We start from the raw sequence: 16098 nt of genomic DNA, 5'->3' as shown, positions 1-16098 counted from the left end.
AAGCATCAACAGCAACACGAAGACTATAGCCTATTCACACTCTGTACATTTAACGGTTTCGTCAAATACAGACGTCCACGATGCATCATGCTTTCAACATGCGTCGATTCAGCTAGTTTGTGTTTACCGCTACAGTATAACTTCAGGACAGGAAAAGCTTTGCTCTAGATAAGAAATGAATCCACCATAAATATTTCCATATGTCAATATAAGCATATGTGAATACAACACTTTACCATTTGGGTTCTAGCCAGGTGGATATCACATTCAGTCATAATGAGAGACAGGTTTCCCTAATAGAAACACAAATATCTTCAATTAAAATAAAAATAAATCTGTTTTTAAACCAAGGACAAATAAAAGGAATTTGTTTGTCCAGGTCAAGAGAAATAGTAGTCTTCCACAACGATAAATCAACAGTGAATCAGAATAAGACACACTAATTACTATTCAGACATTCAACCCAACAAGAAATCAGTGTGATATTAAAGATATAAGTTATCAAAGCTGCATGTGGCAAGAGGCAAGAGCTGTATAATAATATTTATGCAAGTCATGAATCAATATATCTTCCTCAGTTGAATGGCTGTTCAGCTCGTGGCAGTTTCCATAGGGAAGCTGGTTTCTATTTAACCACCTCATGGTGAGCCTGTGTGCTTTAGAAATGAAAAGCTTCATCTTATCTGTGCTAGATCTTCCATCATTTGAAGGAACTATTGTAGTGGATTTCCTTTTTTTATCTGAGCCTAATTCAGAAGCTAGTCTCACCCGCCATTCCTGTCTCTCTCTCTCTTTTTATTTTTCCTTTCTTTTCAGTTTCCCTGGTGGGAGTCTCTTTAAACTTTAATCATCTCACTTTCAGTACATTTCACTGCAACCTAGCAGCAAGGTTATCACATTTTTCAAAAAAAAATTTAAATCTCTCTTTGCTCTCGCCGCATCCTCAATAAAGATGCTGTGATTTCATCATTCATATCTTCTTATTGGCCGGATCTATTCTGTGTTTTTCCTACATCGGTATTGAGACACGGGCAGGGTTTATATTATAAGATACACCTGCCAGCCACAGTCAAGGATATGTCTGTGCAAGGAGATGCTAGAGAATAGAAGGAACCCTGATGTGTTCAAATCAAAGGTGATACAGAGTACTGTTTTCAATTTACTTTCAGCTACTAGTACCGTATTGAAAAGGGAGTGGCTCTTGATCCATGACCAGATTTTTTCTTCTGAGGCTCCCTATCCGCGAGTCTGCAAATTCTCTCAGTATCTCCTGGACTGGGTTAACTGAATAGTTAAATAACAAAAATAAGAAAGTTGCAATGTCACTAAGCAAAAACAAACAAACAAAACAACAATTGGCAGTACAAATGTACAAATAAATAAATATATGTATATATACACATATATATGTATGTGTGCTTTTTCCGCACTACACAACGAGAAGCAACAGGTCATATTGTCATTATTAGCTATCTAGCTCATTAGTGACACTAGCTAGTAAATTAGTAAGCTAAAGGTATCTAGATGGCTAGCGAGCAGGCCTAAGTAGACTATTTACTCTCCCTAGCCAACAAGTCTCATCAGTCTCAGGCATTGGACTAAGAGTTTGCTGGGGGTTACTTAGCTAGATAGCCAACATGATTCACAAGCTAAAAATCGCTAACAACGCAACTAGCTAGCTAATGACAATGACAGCTGTTGCTAGTTGTGGGGTACTGCAAAACCACGTAAGTCAATTACATATTTTGACATTTGTACTGGCTGTTTGGTTTGTTTTTGCTTGATGACATTGCTAATTTATTATTTTTGGCATTTAACTATGCATTTAACCTGGTCCATGTTCTGAAAATATACAGTGCCTTGCGAAAGTATTCGGCCCCCTTGAACTTTGCGACCTTTTGCCACATTTCAGGCTTCAAACATAAAGATATAAAACTGTATTTTTTTGTGAAGAATCAACAACAAGTGGGACACAATCATGAAGTGGAACGACATTTATTGGATATTTCAAACTTTTTTAACAAATCAAAAACTGAAAAATTAGGCGTGCAAAATTATTCAGCCCCTTTACTTTCAGTGCAGCAAACTCTCTCCAGCAGTTCAGTGAGGATCTCTGAATGATCCAATGTTGACCTAAATGACTAATGATGATAAATACAATCCACCTGTGTGTAATCAAGTCTCCGTATAAATGCACCTGCACTGTGATAGTCTCAGAGGTCCGTCAAAAGCGCAGAGCGCATCATGAAGAACAAGGAACACACCAGGCAGGTCCGAGATACTGTTGTGAAGAAGTTTAAAGCCGGATTTGGATACAAAAAGATTTCCCAAGCTTTACACATCCCAAGGAGCACTGTGCAAGCGATAATATTGAAATGGAAGGAGTATCAGACCACTGCAAATCTACCAAGACCTGGCCGTCCCTCTAAACTTTCAGCTCATACAAGGAGAAGACTGATCAGAGATGCAGCCAAGAGGCCCATGATCACTCTGGATGAACTGCAGAGATCTACAGCTGAGGTGGGAGACTCTGCCCATAGGACAACAATCAGTCGTATATTGCACAAATCTGGCCTTTATGGAAGAGTGGCAAGAAGAAAGCCATTTCTTAAAGATATCCATAAAAAGTGTCGTTTAAAGTTTGCCACAAGCCACCTGGGAGACACACCAAACATGTGGAAGAAGGTGCTCTGGTCAGATGAAACCAAAATGTAACTTTTTGGCAACAATGCAAAACGTTATGTTTGGCGTAAAAGCAACACAGCTCATCACCCTGAACGCACCATCCCCACTGTCAAACATGGTGGTGGCAGCATCATGGTTTGGGCCTGCTTTTCTTCAGCAGGGACAGGGAAGATGGTTAAAATTGATGGGAAGATGGATGGAGCCAAATACAGGACCATTCTGGAAGAAAACCTGATGGAGTCTGCAAAAGACCTGAGACTGGGACGGAGATTTGTCTCCCAACAAGACAATGATCCAAAACATAAAGCAAAATCTACAATGGAATGGTTCAAAAATAAACATATCCAGGTGTTAGAATGGCCAAGTCAAAGTCCAGACCTGAATCCAATCGATAATCTGTGGAAAGAACTGAAAACTGCTGTTCACAAATGCTCTCCATCCAACCTCACTGAGCTCGAGCTGTTTTGCAAGGAGGAATGGGGAAAAATGTCAGTCTCTCGATGTGCAAAACTGATAAGAGACATACCCCAAGCGACTTACAGCTGTAATCGCAGCAAAAGGTGGCGCTACAAAGTATTAACTTAAGGGGGCTGAATAATTTTGCACGCCCAATTTTTCTGTTTTTGATTTGTTAAAAAAGTTTGAAATATCCAATAAATGTTGTTCCACTTCATGATTGTGTCCCACTTGTTGTTGATTCTTCACAAAAAAATAAAGTTTTATATCTTTATGTTTGAAGCCTGAAATGTGGCAAAAGGTCGCAAAGTTCAAGGGGGCCGAATACTTTCGCAAGGCACTGTACCTGTCTCAAGTTTCCACAAGATACTGTGAGAATTTGCGGACTCACTCCCCATTTAAATATGTCCCATATCATATGACGGCATTACCTTTTCTGCCTTCCAAATCGCCCTGTCCATGTCTCTACTACGATAGTGTGGATTCGAACCCTGTTTGCTGTGTTATGTTCAGTGTTGCTAACACTACAAGTTCTCGTGCTTTTCAAACAATAGTTTCTTCCAGGGAGGTAGCCTATGTTAGGCCTACTACTGTGGACATCTTAACATGGCCACAGAGTAATTACGGTAGAGAATGAATGGGTTATTGTGAATTGTCTCTCCTTGTTGACGAGCGGTGTCAGAGAGAGGCAGTAGCCTCCTGCTGTGTTGTAGATAGCATGTTGCATCACAACCAGGAGGGGGGGGTCTGCTGCTCACAACACTGAAGTACCCAACCTGCCCTGCCGCCAATCAATGATATACAAGGGGAGTTAGCACTTCTCTGCCACTGTGTGAGGAGGACAAACATTTTTCATGTGTACAAGGTATGGCATTCTATTCATGTTGCTTTTACTGGTCAGTCTATATTAAATATCACCTTTATATAAACCAGGATGTTCCGTTAAGATATAAAATATATATTTTTTAAAAGGTGACCTGCCAATACTGCAAGACTATATAAAGTTCCTTCAGAAAGTATTCACACCACTTGACTTTTTACACGTTTTGCGGTGTTACAGCCTGAATTTAAAATGGGTTGGTGGTAAGGGTAGGTAACAACACATCTGCCACGCTGATCCTCAGCACGGGGGCCCCTCAGGGGTGCGTGCTCAGTCACCCATGACTGCATGGCCAAGCACGACTCCAAAACCATCATTAAGTTTGCCGATGACATCAGAGTCCCTGGGTTCGCGCCCAGGCTCTGTCGTAACCGGCCGCGACCGGGAGGTCCGTGGGGCGACGCACAATTGGCCTAGCGTCGTCGTCCGGGTTAGGGAGGGATTGGTCGGTAGGGATCTCCTTGTCTCATCGCGCACCAGCAACTCCTGTGGCGGGCCGGGCGCAGTGCGCGCTAGCCAAGGTTGCCAGGTGCACGGTGTAGCCTCCGACACATTGGTGCGGCTGGCTTCCGGGTTGGAGGCGCGCTGTGTTAAGAAGCAGTACGGCTGGTTGGGTTGTGTATCGGAGGACGCATGACATTCAGCCTTCGTCTCTCCCGAGCCCGTATGGGAGTTGTAGCAATGAGACAAGATAGTAGCTACTACAACAATTGGATACCACGAAATTGGGGAGAAAAAGGGGTAAAATTTAAAAAATAAAAATAAATAAAAAAATTGTTTTTAAAAGTTTGCCGATGACACAACAGTGGTAGGCCTGATCACGGACAACGATGAGACAGCCTACAGGGAGGAGATCAGAGACCTGGCCGTGTGGTGCCAGGATAACAACCTCTCCCTCAACGTGATCAAGACAAAGGAGATGACTGTGGACTACAGGGAGGACCGAGCACGCCCCCATTCTCATCAACGGGCTGTAATGGAGCAGGATGAGAGCTTCAAGTTCCTTAGTTTGTTGTTGATGTGGACCCCATCATGGTCTAAACTAGAGGTCGACCGATTAGGATTTTTCAACGGCGATTCCGATTATTTGAGGACCAAAAAAGACGATACTGATTAATCGGCCGATTTTTGTTATTTGTAACAATGACAATTACAACAATACTAAATGAACATTTATTTTAACTTAATATAATACATCAATAAAATCAATTTAGCCTAAAATAAATAATGAAATATGTTCAATTTGGTTTAAATAATGCAAAAACAAAGTGTTGGAGAAGAAAGTAAAAGTGCAATAATTCACACACCCAGTCCCACGAGTTGGGCAATGTCAACCTTTGTCCTAATCGGGATTATGTACCCATAAAACATTGTGATATATGATGGTATAGGCCCCTAATGGCCAACCATACCTACAGCACGAAATTGAATGCTACAACTGGATGAATCATGATGAAAGAGAATGCTGTTGAAAAAGTGGGCAGAGGCTAAGTGCAGGCAAACATTTCCTTATATTCCTTTCTGGAGGAGGAGCTTCAGCATGGAACACGTTTGTGTGTGTGTCCCTCCCACATGATGGAGCCGTGACAGTCTGATGAGGAACTGTCTTACCGTAATGAGTTGGGTTATAAAGCATGAGCTGGATAGAAGCAGTCTACAGTCTTCAGAACTGAATAATAATTGCTTTATTTGCATCAGTAAATAAATAATATTGTAACGACCCTGGGTTTATAAGCGCGGAAATCGACCCCTGCCGCGCAAACATGCTTTTGCGGCACAGTCGATAGCACGCCGGACTTCGGGCTCGAAGGTCGAGGGTTCGAGACCTGCTCCCTGCTGTTTCATTGCAATATTATCTGTTTCATAAAGCTGTGATTGAGAATAGCCTATAAACTTTCATTCTTTTTTATTTCTGAAAGTGTCAACTTCAAGACAACACCTTCTTAGGCCTGAACATAACTAACTGGTTTATGATAGGACTAGTAGGAGGATAGGTTATTGGCCCTTTGGTTTTCCTGGCCCACATGGATCATTTCTTTCTTAATAAGCTTAAACTACTTTTATTTTTTTGGGGCTATTGCAACCTGGTCTCAGAACATTTCGTATTATTCTGTACGTTTATCTGGGATTCTCCATTTAGTACTGTATGATATGTTTTGTTTGATATGGCTACATAAGGCAAAAAACAAAGAGGATGGTTGGTCGTGGTGGATGGCTGTGCGTATAATGCAAACCTTTAGCAACCCTAAGGTTGAGAGTTCAAATCTCATCATGGACAACTTTACATTGTCCCCCTAATTTACAAACTTCCAAATACTTTTTAACTACTTAGCATGTTAGCTAACCCTTAACCAGTCACCTAACCATAACCCTTTTAGCTAATCCTTCCCCAAACCTTGACCCTAACCTTAGCCATAACACCTAGCTAAGATTAGCGAGCTAGCTAGAATTCATAACATAACATGTAAATTCGTAACATATTGTACATTTGGAAAATTTGTAACATATTTTACGTTTTGAAAATTCGTTACATATGTCACAAATTACAATTCATATTATATCTACATAATAATTGCTTATGGACATCCAAAAATGTATACATACCATATTAAACGTATCATACTAAATGGAGTGTTTGGATTTACGTAAAGAATAATACGAAAAGAGTAGATTGGCTATTGATATTGTTTGTTATCTCTCATTATTAGTCCCCTGGCTACCTTGCGTTTTTAACCTATTCAAACAACTTTTTGAGATCTATGTTACATTCATTGTTTGAACAGGAGAAATCCTTGTATAACAAATGATGAAAGCGTAGCCTATGAACCAAAGTCATATTCATAGCCTATCGAATGGTGAGAGACGGGACTATAGGCTACGTTTTGTTTTTAAACCGCTAGACACAAGATAGTTAAGGAGTGTCCGTAGTAAAAAACATTTAAAAAAAAAAATTCAATTGCTTTAGTCCAGGGATCATCAACAAGATGCAGCCGCGGGCCGATTTTTTCTTAAGACGGTCGGGGGGCCTGAACATAAATACAAATAATTTGTAGATGGCAGATACAGTATAATGTTTGACTAAAACATAACAATTTCACGATCACGTTTCTCTCTATTATGCGTGAGAAAATTTGGGAACAGATTTTTTAAATTAAAATCGCTTGGAGCTGATTTCCTGGTGTTTTTAGTGTATTATGTCCAACAATAATACATTTTTAAAAATTGTTTTTTTTTGGCTCAGAAAACTTGGCTGGGGGGGAGGGGGGGCAAATAACACCACCGCCAGTTGGTGAACACTACTATAGTCTAAGGCCCATGCATCAGAGAGAACGAGAGCGAGAACATTTTCGGACTGGAAATTTTGCGCTGCTTTGGTGGAATTCTCCACTGTCTGGCCTACATTCCTCTCCTGTGTTCTGTATATATCAGATTTATTGAAATAGGCTATAGAAACTAGGAATAGGCAAACTACTCAGAATGTCACTTGTGTGCTGCCCTGCTATGTGCTGCGAGACGCCGTTCTTTACTGTGCGGTGACAGTCAAGTTCAAATATGCTAACCCATTGTCTGTCACATCACAATGTCGTCACCATCGACGATGTCGGTCAATCGTCGTTATCGCCCAACCTTAACACACACACACACTGAGAACAGCTGAGAGATGTCCTCACAGCATACATCAATACAGCCTGTCAGGTCTTAAAGGGATATTTCGGGATACTTTGGGCAATGAAGCCCCTTATCTACTTCTCCAGAGCATGCACGCTGTTCCCATAGGTCTCCAGTCATGGCGCTGACGCTAGTTAGAAAGTTCCTTCAAATGGCACGCAGAGACATAAAAAAAAGTATCCACGAGTTCGTCGGACTCTGGGGATGTAGATAAATGGCTTAATTGGCAACATCCCAAAGTATCCCTTTAAGTGAGCAACAGGCTAGCGCCAGGACAGAGAACCAACAGCATCCCTCTGCCTGACAAACACATGCACATACAAACTGCTGGACAGATACACTGAGACTCAGAGCAGAGCTGCTTGGATGGCAGATGACAATGAGAGAGAGGTGGCTCGAAGGCCTGTGTGTGTTTCTGTGTTCCATTAGGCCATTATTAAACATCAGCTTATGCCTCTAGGTGTTTCCTGTTTAGAGACATGCTCCGGATGGCGACTAGTAAGTCTTTTTTTAAACCTCCCGCTTTGGGCTGAATGTGTCAATGTGTAGTTCATACATGCATAATCAATGAGCAGAATTACTGTTTTACTCCAAAAGCCACAAAATCCCTAGTTTGAAAGCAACTGTTTACTAGAAGCTGTGCAGCGCCATTTTCCCTACATTTCTCCCACGTGGGTCAGCCCCCTAGCAATTAAAGTTCCAGCCCCTCGCCATGAGTGACCGCTAGCAAGATACACACACACACAGCAGAGAGCGAGAGCGTGAGAGAGAGAGAGAGAGAGAGCGCAGTTACGTGGTGCACGTATCTGCACATATGCAACATAGTATGCAATTTTCGGGGATAACAAATGTATACAAATGTACAGGAGAATCTATTTAATGATGCTATTCTATATGCTGCTAGAAAAGGTTACAACGAAGTGTCGAAGACAACACACAGGAGAGAGTTAAACCCCTGACTAAACACTAGCAGACAGGCCAGCATCTGGTGGAGGTTCGCTCCCTAACACACACACCCTCCTCCCACACACACACACTGATTATCAACCGTCCATGTATCTGACACACATGTCAGACCAGCCGAGCTACTGAAGCTATATGCATGGCAGCCATATTGAGTGGTCCTAATCACATTGGCAGCCATTGACTGATGACAATAGCCATGGTGGGAGACGGTAGCTGCTGAGAGTTCTGTTCCGGATACATGTCATTATTCAGCAGACAAAAAGAGGCCACTTGGCTGCCGGAGGAGATTTAACATTTCTGTGGTCAGAGAGTTCTCTCAACCATCTAATGATGCTCACTTAGCAGCAGCATTACTGCAGTCTTGTTTACCACTACTGCCTGGCAGAGGAGACAGCGAGAAAGAGAGACAGCGAGAGAGAGAGACAGCGAGAGAGAGAGAGAGACAGCGAGAGAGAGAGAGAGACAGCGAGAGAGAGCGAGAGAGAGCGAGAGAGAGCGAGAGAGAGCGAGAGACAGCGAGAGAGAGCGAGAGACAGCGAGAGACAGCGAGAGAGAGCGAGAGAGAGCGAGAGAGAGCGAGAGAGAGCGAGAGAGAGAGAGAGCGAGAGAGAGCGAGAGAGAGCGAGAGAGAGCGAGAGAGAGCGAGAGAGAGCGAGAGAGAGAGAGAGCGAGAGAGAGCGAGAGACAGCGAGAGAGAGACAGAGAGACAGCGAGAGAGAGACAGAGAGACAGCGAGAGAGAGACAGAGAGACAGCGAGAGAGAGACAGAGAGACAGCGAGAGAGAGACAGAGAGACAGCGAGAGAGAGCGAGAGACAGCGAGAGACAGCGAGAGACAGACAGAGAGACAGCGAGAGACAGCGAGAGACAGAGAGACAGAAAGACAGCGAGAGACAGAGAGAGAGAGAGACAGAGAGACAGAGAGACAGAGAGACAGAGAGACAGAGAGACAGAGTGCGAATGAGATAATGTGGGGGGAAAGAAAGAGAAGGAGAAAACAAAGCCCATGTAATGGTAACGGAGTGATGTGGGGGTGAGAGAGGTGGAGAGAAGCTCAGGCCCTGTGGAGTTAAATGAAAGTAAAGTGATATTGCGGGAAAAAGTTAGAGAAAGATGAATGGTGGTCGAACTAGCAGAGCCAGAAGGGAGGAGGCTTGGTTTTGGCTAACTTTATTTGGTGAAGCTGCCTCTCTCAGAGTATCTAGGTAACTCCTTGGGCTACAGGAAAGAAGAGAAAACTCACAGTGAACTCACTGCATAAAAGTAAACGTAAGAGGTCAAATCTCAAAGTGGTACTAGGGCGTAGAACTTTTCAGATTCCAGTTTTGAGTAAGGGTTGGTCATTACAATGAAAAAGAGCTAGCAGAAAAACAGCTATCAGGGGGAAAAGACAAAAACACTACAGGATCTTTTTTAGTTTATCCAACAAAGTTCATCATAGTGTAAGTTTATAATAAGTATTCCATATATTGGAAAGCACATGCATGTAAACCCTGTCCAAGCTCAGAGCTTTGTAAGCACCTACAGCTTGGCCACATCTCAACTGCTGCCTCAGGTAATTTACATAATGAGAGGAGAAAATTAGTGAGGAGGAGAAAACAGGGAACAAGCCAGCCATTTGGCAGACAGAGAGAGAGAGACAGAGAGACAGAGAGAGAGAGAGAGAGAGACAGAGAGAGAGAGAGAGAGACAGAGAGAGAGAGAGACAGAGAGAGAGAGAGACAGAGAGAGAGAGAGACAGAGAGAGAGAGAGAGAGAGACAGTGAGAGAGTGAGAGAGAGACAGAGAGACAGAGAGAGAGGAGAGAGAGAGACGCAGCTAAACGGCTTGGCGGGATTGAGATGAGAAGAGTTGGAGAGTGGCGGCAGGGGATAGAGGCCAGAGAGAAAAAGATTTGCATGGAGAGAATGGTAAGAGTTGGAGAACGGAGACAGAGTGTATAATGAGGAGGGAGGTAAATGGTTTTGGCGTGGACGGAGAGAGAAAGAGGACCCGTGTGTTCTTACCTTGGCAGCACCAGCGGCCGTGACTGTGACGCCTCCTTGACGCTTGACAACCATGTCACTACCACTCGATGTCGTCACGGCAACCGTAACCGGGGTTGGCAAGAGGGAAGGGATGACGGGCAGTGGGAGGAGTCCCGGGCGATTGTTACCGTTGACGGTTGGGCAGCTGTTATTGGCTCCCGATCCGTTGAGGAGGCCAGTCGGACGGATGAGGTCCCGCCTCTCCCACGGCATCCCTCGGTACTCCCTCTCGAAGCGGTTGTGGTGACGTGACATCACTTCCTCTTCCTTTCAGAGGAGACGATGACGGGGGCACGCCTGGAGAAGAGGTGGGGGGGGGGGGGGATATTATTATTTATTCAAGTAATAATGCAGCAATTTCAGCTGATCAGTCTGTTACCAATATTCTGGCCTGATGTTGTACAGCTATAAATCTGAGTCACAATACCGCACCATTTCAGAGAGTCGTGTCGCGTACGTGTGAACGCTTTTGCAGTAACATCTGTTCCCAGTCAACTGACTGACAGGAAAAAACACACACCGCGTCTCATAACATACACGCCTGTTTAAAACGCACTGCAGCTCGTTAGCAGGATCTAACAGCCGTTCTCCCAGGTCTTAACAAGATGATAACATACAGAACAGAAATGAGCATCACCATAACAGGATCTATAAAAAAACTGGAGAAAAAAAACACTTTTAATGGACTAATTGGGTTTGGTTAAATAAAAGTCTAACAATATGGCCATTGGCTACAGCCAGACAATACATTCTTATTTTCATATTGTCTTGAGGATAGCTATGGCTATAGCCTGACATGCAGTGGTGTAAAGTACTTTAAAGTACCACTTACGTAAGTAGTTGTTTGGGGTATCTGTACTTTACTCTTTATATTTTTGACAAGTTTAACTTTTTCCTCCACTACATTCTGAAAAACAAATGTACTTTTTACTCCCATACATTTTCCCTGACACCCAAAAGTACTCGTTACATTACGAATGCTTAGCAGGGCAGGAATATTGTCCAATTCACGCACTTATCAAGAGAACATCTCTGGTCATCTGTACAGCTTCTGATCTGGCGGACTCACTAAGTGTAAATGCTTCGTTTTTAAATGATAGTGAAACTGTTGACGTGTGGCTATCCTTCAATGAGTGAATGTGAAATGATTTATACTTTTACTTTATATTCTTAAGATTTTAGCTATTACATTTAGTTTTATACTTACACTTACTTTAGGATGTTCACTTGAGTCCTTTTCTATTAAAGGTATCTTTACTTCTACTCAAGTATGCCTAGTTAAATAAAGGATAAATAAAACATAAATAAATAGCAGATTGACAATTGGGTACTTTTTCCACCACTGAGGTCATCACTGAATTGTCTTGTGTCTTAATAACCACACTACGAGGCCTCCCGGGTGGCGCAGTGGTTAAGGGCGCTGTACTGCAGTGGTTAAGGGCGCTGTACTGCAGCGCCAGCTGTGCCATCAGAGCCTCTGGGTTCAGGCTCTGTCGTAACCGGCCACGACCGGGAGGTCCGTGGGGTGACGCACAATTGGCCTAGCGTCGTCCGGGTTAGGGAGGGCTTGGTCGGTAGGGATATCCTTGTCTCATCGCGCACCAGCGACTCCTGTGGCGGGCCGCAGTGCGCGCTAGCCAAGGTTGCCAGGTGCACGGTGTAGCCTCCGACACATTGGTGCGGCTGGCTTCCGGGTTGGATGCGCGCTGTGTTAAGAAGCAGTGCAGCTGGTTGGGTTGTGTATCGGAGGACGCATGACATTCAGCCTTCGTCTCTCCCGAGCCCGTACGGGAGTTGTAGCGATGAGACAAGATAGTAGCTAGTAGCTACTACCACGAAATTGTTTACATACACCTTAGCCAAACACATTTAAACTCAGTTTTTCACATTTAATCCTAGTAAAAATTCCCTGTCCACCACTCAGTTAGGATCACAACTTTATATTAAGAATGTGAAATGTCAGGATAATAGTAGGAAGAATGATTTATTTCACCCCCTTCATCACATTCCCAGTGGGTCAGAAGTTTACATACACTCAAATAGTATTTGGTAGCATTGCCTTTAAATTGTTTAACTTGGGTCAAACGCTTCAGGTAGCCTTCCACAAGCTTCCCACAATAAATTGGGTGAATTTTGGCCCATTCCTCCTGACAGAGCTGGTGTAACCGAGTCAGGTGTGTTGGCCTCCTTGCTCACACATGCTTTTTCAGTTCTGCCCACAACTTCTGTCTCATCGCTACAACTCCCATACGGGCTCGGGAGAGACGAAGGTCAAGAGCCATGCGTCCTCTGAAACACAACCCAATCAAGCCATACTGGTTCTTAACACAGCGCACATCCAACCCGGAAGCCAGCCGCACCATTGTGTCGGAGGAAACACTGTACACCTGTACAACGACCTGGTCAGCGTGCACTGCGCCCGGCCCGCCACAGGAGTCGCTAGTGCGCGATGAGACAAGAATACCGGCCATCCCTCCCTAACCCGGACGACACTAGGCCAATTCTGCGTCGCCCCATGGACATCCCGGTCGCGGCCGGCTGCGACAGAGCCTGGGCTTGAACCAGCTAGCCTTGCGATACAGTGCCTTAGACCACTGCGACACCCGGGAGGCCCGTCCTTAAGCCATTTTGCCACAACTTTGGAAGTATGCTTGGGGTCATTGTCCATTTGGAAGACCCATTTGCGACCAAGCTTTAACTTCCTGACTGATGTCTTGAGATGTTGCTTCAATATATACACACAATTTTCCTCCCTCATGATACCATCTATTTTGTGAAGTGCACCAGTCCCTCCTAGAGCAAAGCACCCCCACAACATGATGCTACCGCCCCCGTGCTTCACGATCGGGATGGTGTTCTTCGGCTTGCAAGCCTCCCCCTTTTTCCTCCAAACATAACAATGGTCATTATTGCCAAACAGTTATATTTTTGTTTCATCAGACCAGAGGACATTTCTCAAAAAAGTACAATCTTTGTCCCCATGTGTAGTTGCAAACCGTAGTCTGGCTTTTTTTATGGGGGTTATGGAGATGTGGCTTCTTCATTGCTGAGCGGCCTTTCAGGTTATGTCGATATAGGACTTGTTTTACTGTGGATACAGATACTTTGTACAGGTTTCCTCCAGCATCTTCACAAGGTCCTTGTTCTGGGATTGATTTGCAATTTTCGCAACGAAGTACGTTTATCTCTAGGAGACAGAATGCGTCTCCTTCCTGAGCGGTATGACGGCTGTGTGGTCCCATGGTGTTTATACTTGCGTACTATTGTTTGTACAGATGAACGTGGTACCTTCAGGCGTTTGGAAATTGCTCCTAAGGATGAACCAGACTTGTGGAGGTCCACAATTTTTTTCTGAGGTCTTGGCTGATTTCTTTTGATTTTCCCATGATGTCAAGCAAAGAGGCATTGAGTTTGAAGGTAGGTGTTAAAATACATCCACAGGTACACGTCCAATTGACTCAAATGATGTCAATTAGCCTATCAGAAGCTTCTAAATCCATGACATCATTTTCTGGAATTTTCCAAGCTGTTTAAAGGCACAGTCAACTTAGTGTATGTAAACTTCTGACCCACTGGAAGTGTGATACAGATTATTGCACTTATAATTCACTGTATGTAAATAATTGTTGGGAAAATTACTTGTGTCATTCACAAAGTAGATGTCCTAACCGACTTGCCAAAACTATTGTTTGTTGAAAAGAAACTAGTTTGAGTGGTTGAAAAACGAGTTTTAATGACTCCTACCTAAGTGTATGTAAACTTCGACTTCAACTGTACCAATCTATGTAACTACTGTAATAGCGAGCTAACTCAATAGTATACCAATGAATTACATGACTAGTTTCCTCTTTTAGAACGACAGAGTGTGATTGAAAGGGCAGCGCTGCTGTAGGCTGGAATGACATTGGTGAGGTTAGTAAAACACTATTCTGTACCATAAACTGCTATGTCACTTCATAGGAGATCATAAATCAAAAGGGTATCTGGCTTGTGTAGTAAAAGGTGTCACTGAGGGGTGTATTGGACTCCTCACCAAAGGAATGATGTTCCTTTTTGGACCTTGATAAGAACAGTTAAATATATAAATATTTTCTCTCTCTCAAATGCAGCCACATTGTCATGGAGATTCCACAAGAATTTTTTTCTGCACACTGGTCTCTTTCACACCTCTCAGGGAAGAAGGAATGCCTTGAAGTGGGTGTGGTGTAAACAGGGCCAGTGGGGGACCACTGCATTATAAGTCTGCTGTGACCATCCATTTAGCAACAGGGACTTCACTGTCCTCCTCTATGTACAAACACACAGACACATTCTGTACAAACACAAAGCAGATTGGAGGCAATGGAACTGCAGAAACACTATTTTGTACAGCTCCCCTGCAGTTAGCTCTTTCACAATGTCAACATAAGCATTACATATTATCTCACACACATAAGCAGTTATTCCAACTGCACACTGGTGTGGCTGAGTAATGGTACTTATATCCTCTGTCAGTTCCAAACCGCACCCCATTTAATAATAGTCTAATAGTCAACAGATCCCTATATACACAACATACAACAGGTATATGTAGGATATGTATGAGAAAAGACGTGTGTCAAGTTACCAGGCATTTGGTGAACCAGTGAACCCAGGTTGATAGAAAAAAGCCCCAACCCAAGACTTGAGTGTTGGTTGTCTCTTGGTACTCCAATTAGGTCTCCGCTAAATGTCACTGTGGCATCACACTCGATCTCAATACCGGTGGTGTGTGTGTGGGTCCGTGCTTACGGTGTGTGTGTGTGTGTGTGTGTGTGTGTGTTGCAGCTCCATAACAGCATGACTGGAGCAACAGAGCTGTGTTTGTCACATCTGATGTGGGGAGAAGATAATGAAAGAGACATTGGAGGTTTCTGCCTGCCGTCCTAGGGTGTTGAAAACTACACAGACCTGTGGACCGGAATAGAGGTCGACCGATTAACTAGGGACGATTTCAAGTTTTCAAAACAATCAGGTATTTTTGGACGCCAATGTTTATACCTTTATTTAACTAGGCAAGTCAGTTAAGAACACATTCTTATTTTCAATGACGGCCTAGGAACGGTGGGTTAACTGCCTTGTTCAGGGGCAGAACAACAGATTTTCACCTTGTCAGCTCGGGGGATCCAATCTTGTAACCTTACAGTTAACTAGTCCAACGCAATAACGACCTGCCTCTCTCTCGTTGCACTCCACAAGGAGACTGCCTGTTACGCGAATGCAGTAAGCCAAGGTAAGTTGCTAGCTAGCATTAAACTTATCTTATAAAAAACAATAAATCATAATCACTAGCTAACTACACATGGTTGATGATAGATATTATCTAGCGTGTCCTGCGTTGCATATAATTTGACTGAGCATACAAGTATCTAAGTATCTGAATGAGCGGTGGTAGGCA

At 43.5% G+C, this 16098-nt stretch overlaps 1 protein-coding gene across 2 annotated transcripts in view; it reads right to left on the bottom strand.

Annotated features, from left to right (window-relative positions):
- LOC139415376 (kelch-like protein 29) overlaps window positions 1-16098 on the bottom strand; it is a 341932-nt gene that overhangs the window by 217866 nt on the left and 107968 nt on the right. For both annotated transcript variants that reach the window (XM_071163482.1, XM_071163481.1), the window contains exon 3: window positions 10662-10979. In XM_071163482.1, coding sequence (XP_071019583.1) covers window positions 10662-10937 — 276 coding nt within the window. In that variant the 5' untranslated portion in view covers window positions 10938-10979. The remainder of the gene's footprint in view (window positions 1-10661; window positions 10980-16098) is intronic.

This window comes from Oncorhynchus clarkii, chromosome 8 (assembly GCF_045791955.1).
Source record: "Oncorhynchus clarkii lewisi isolate Uvic-CL-2024 chromosome 8, UVic_Ocla_1.0, whole genome shotgun sequence".
NCBI classification, from domain to species: domain Eukaryota; kingdom Metazoa; phylum Chordata; class Actinopteri; order Salmoniformes; family Salmonidae; genus Oncorhynchus; species Oncorhynchus clarkii.
This window is presented reverse-complemented; position numbering and strand designations above follow the sequence as displayed.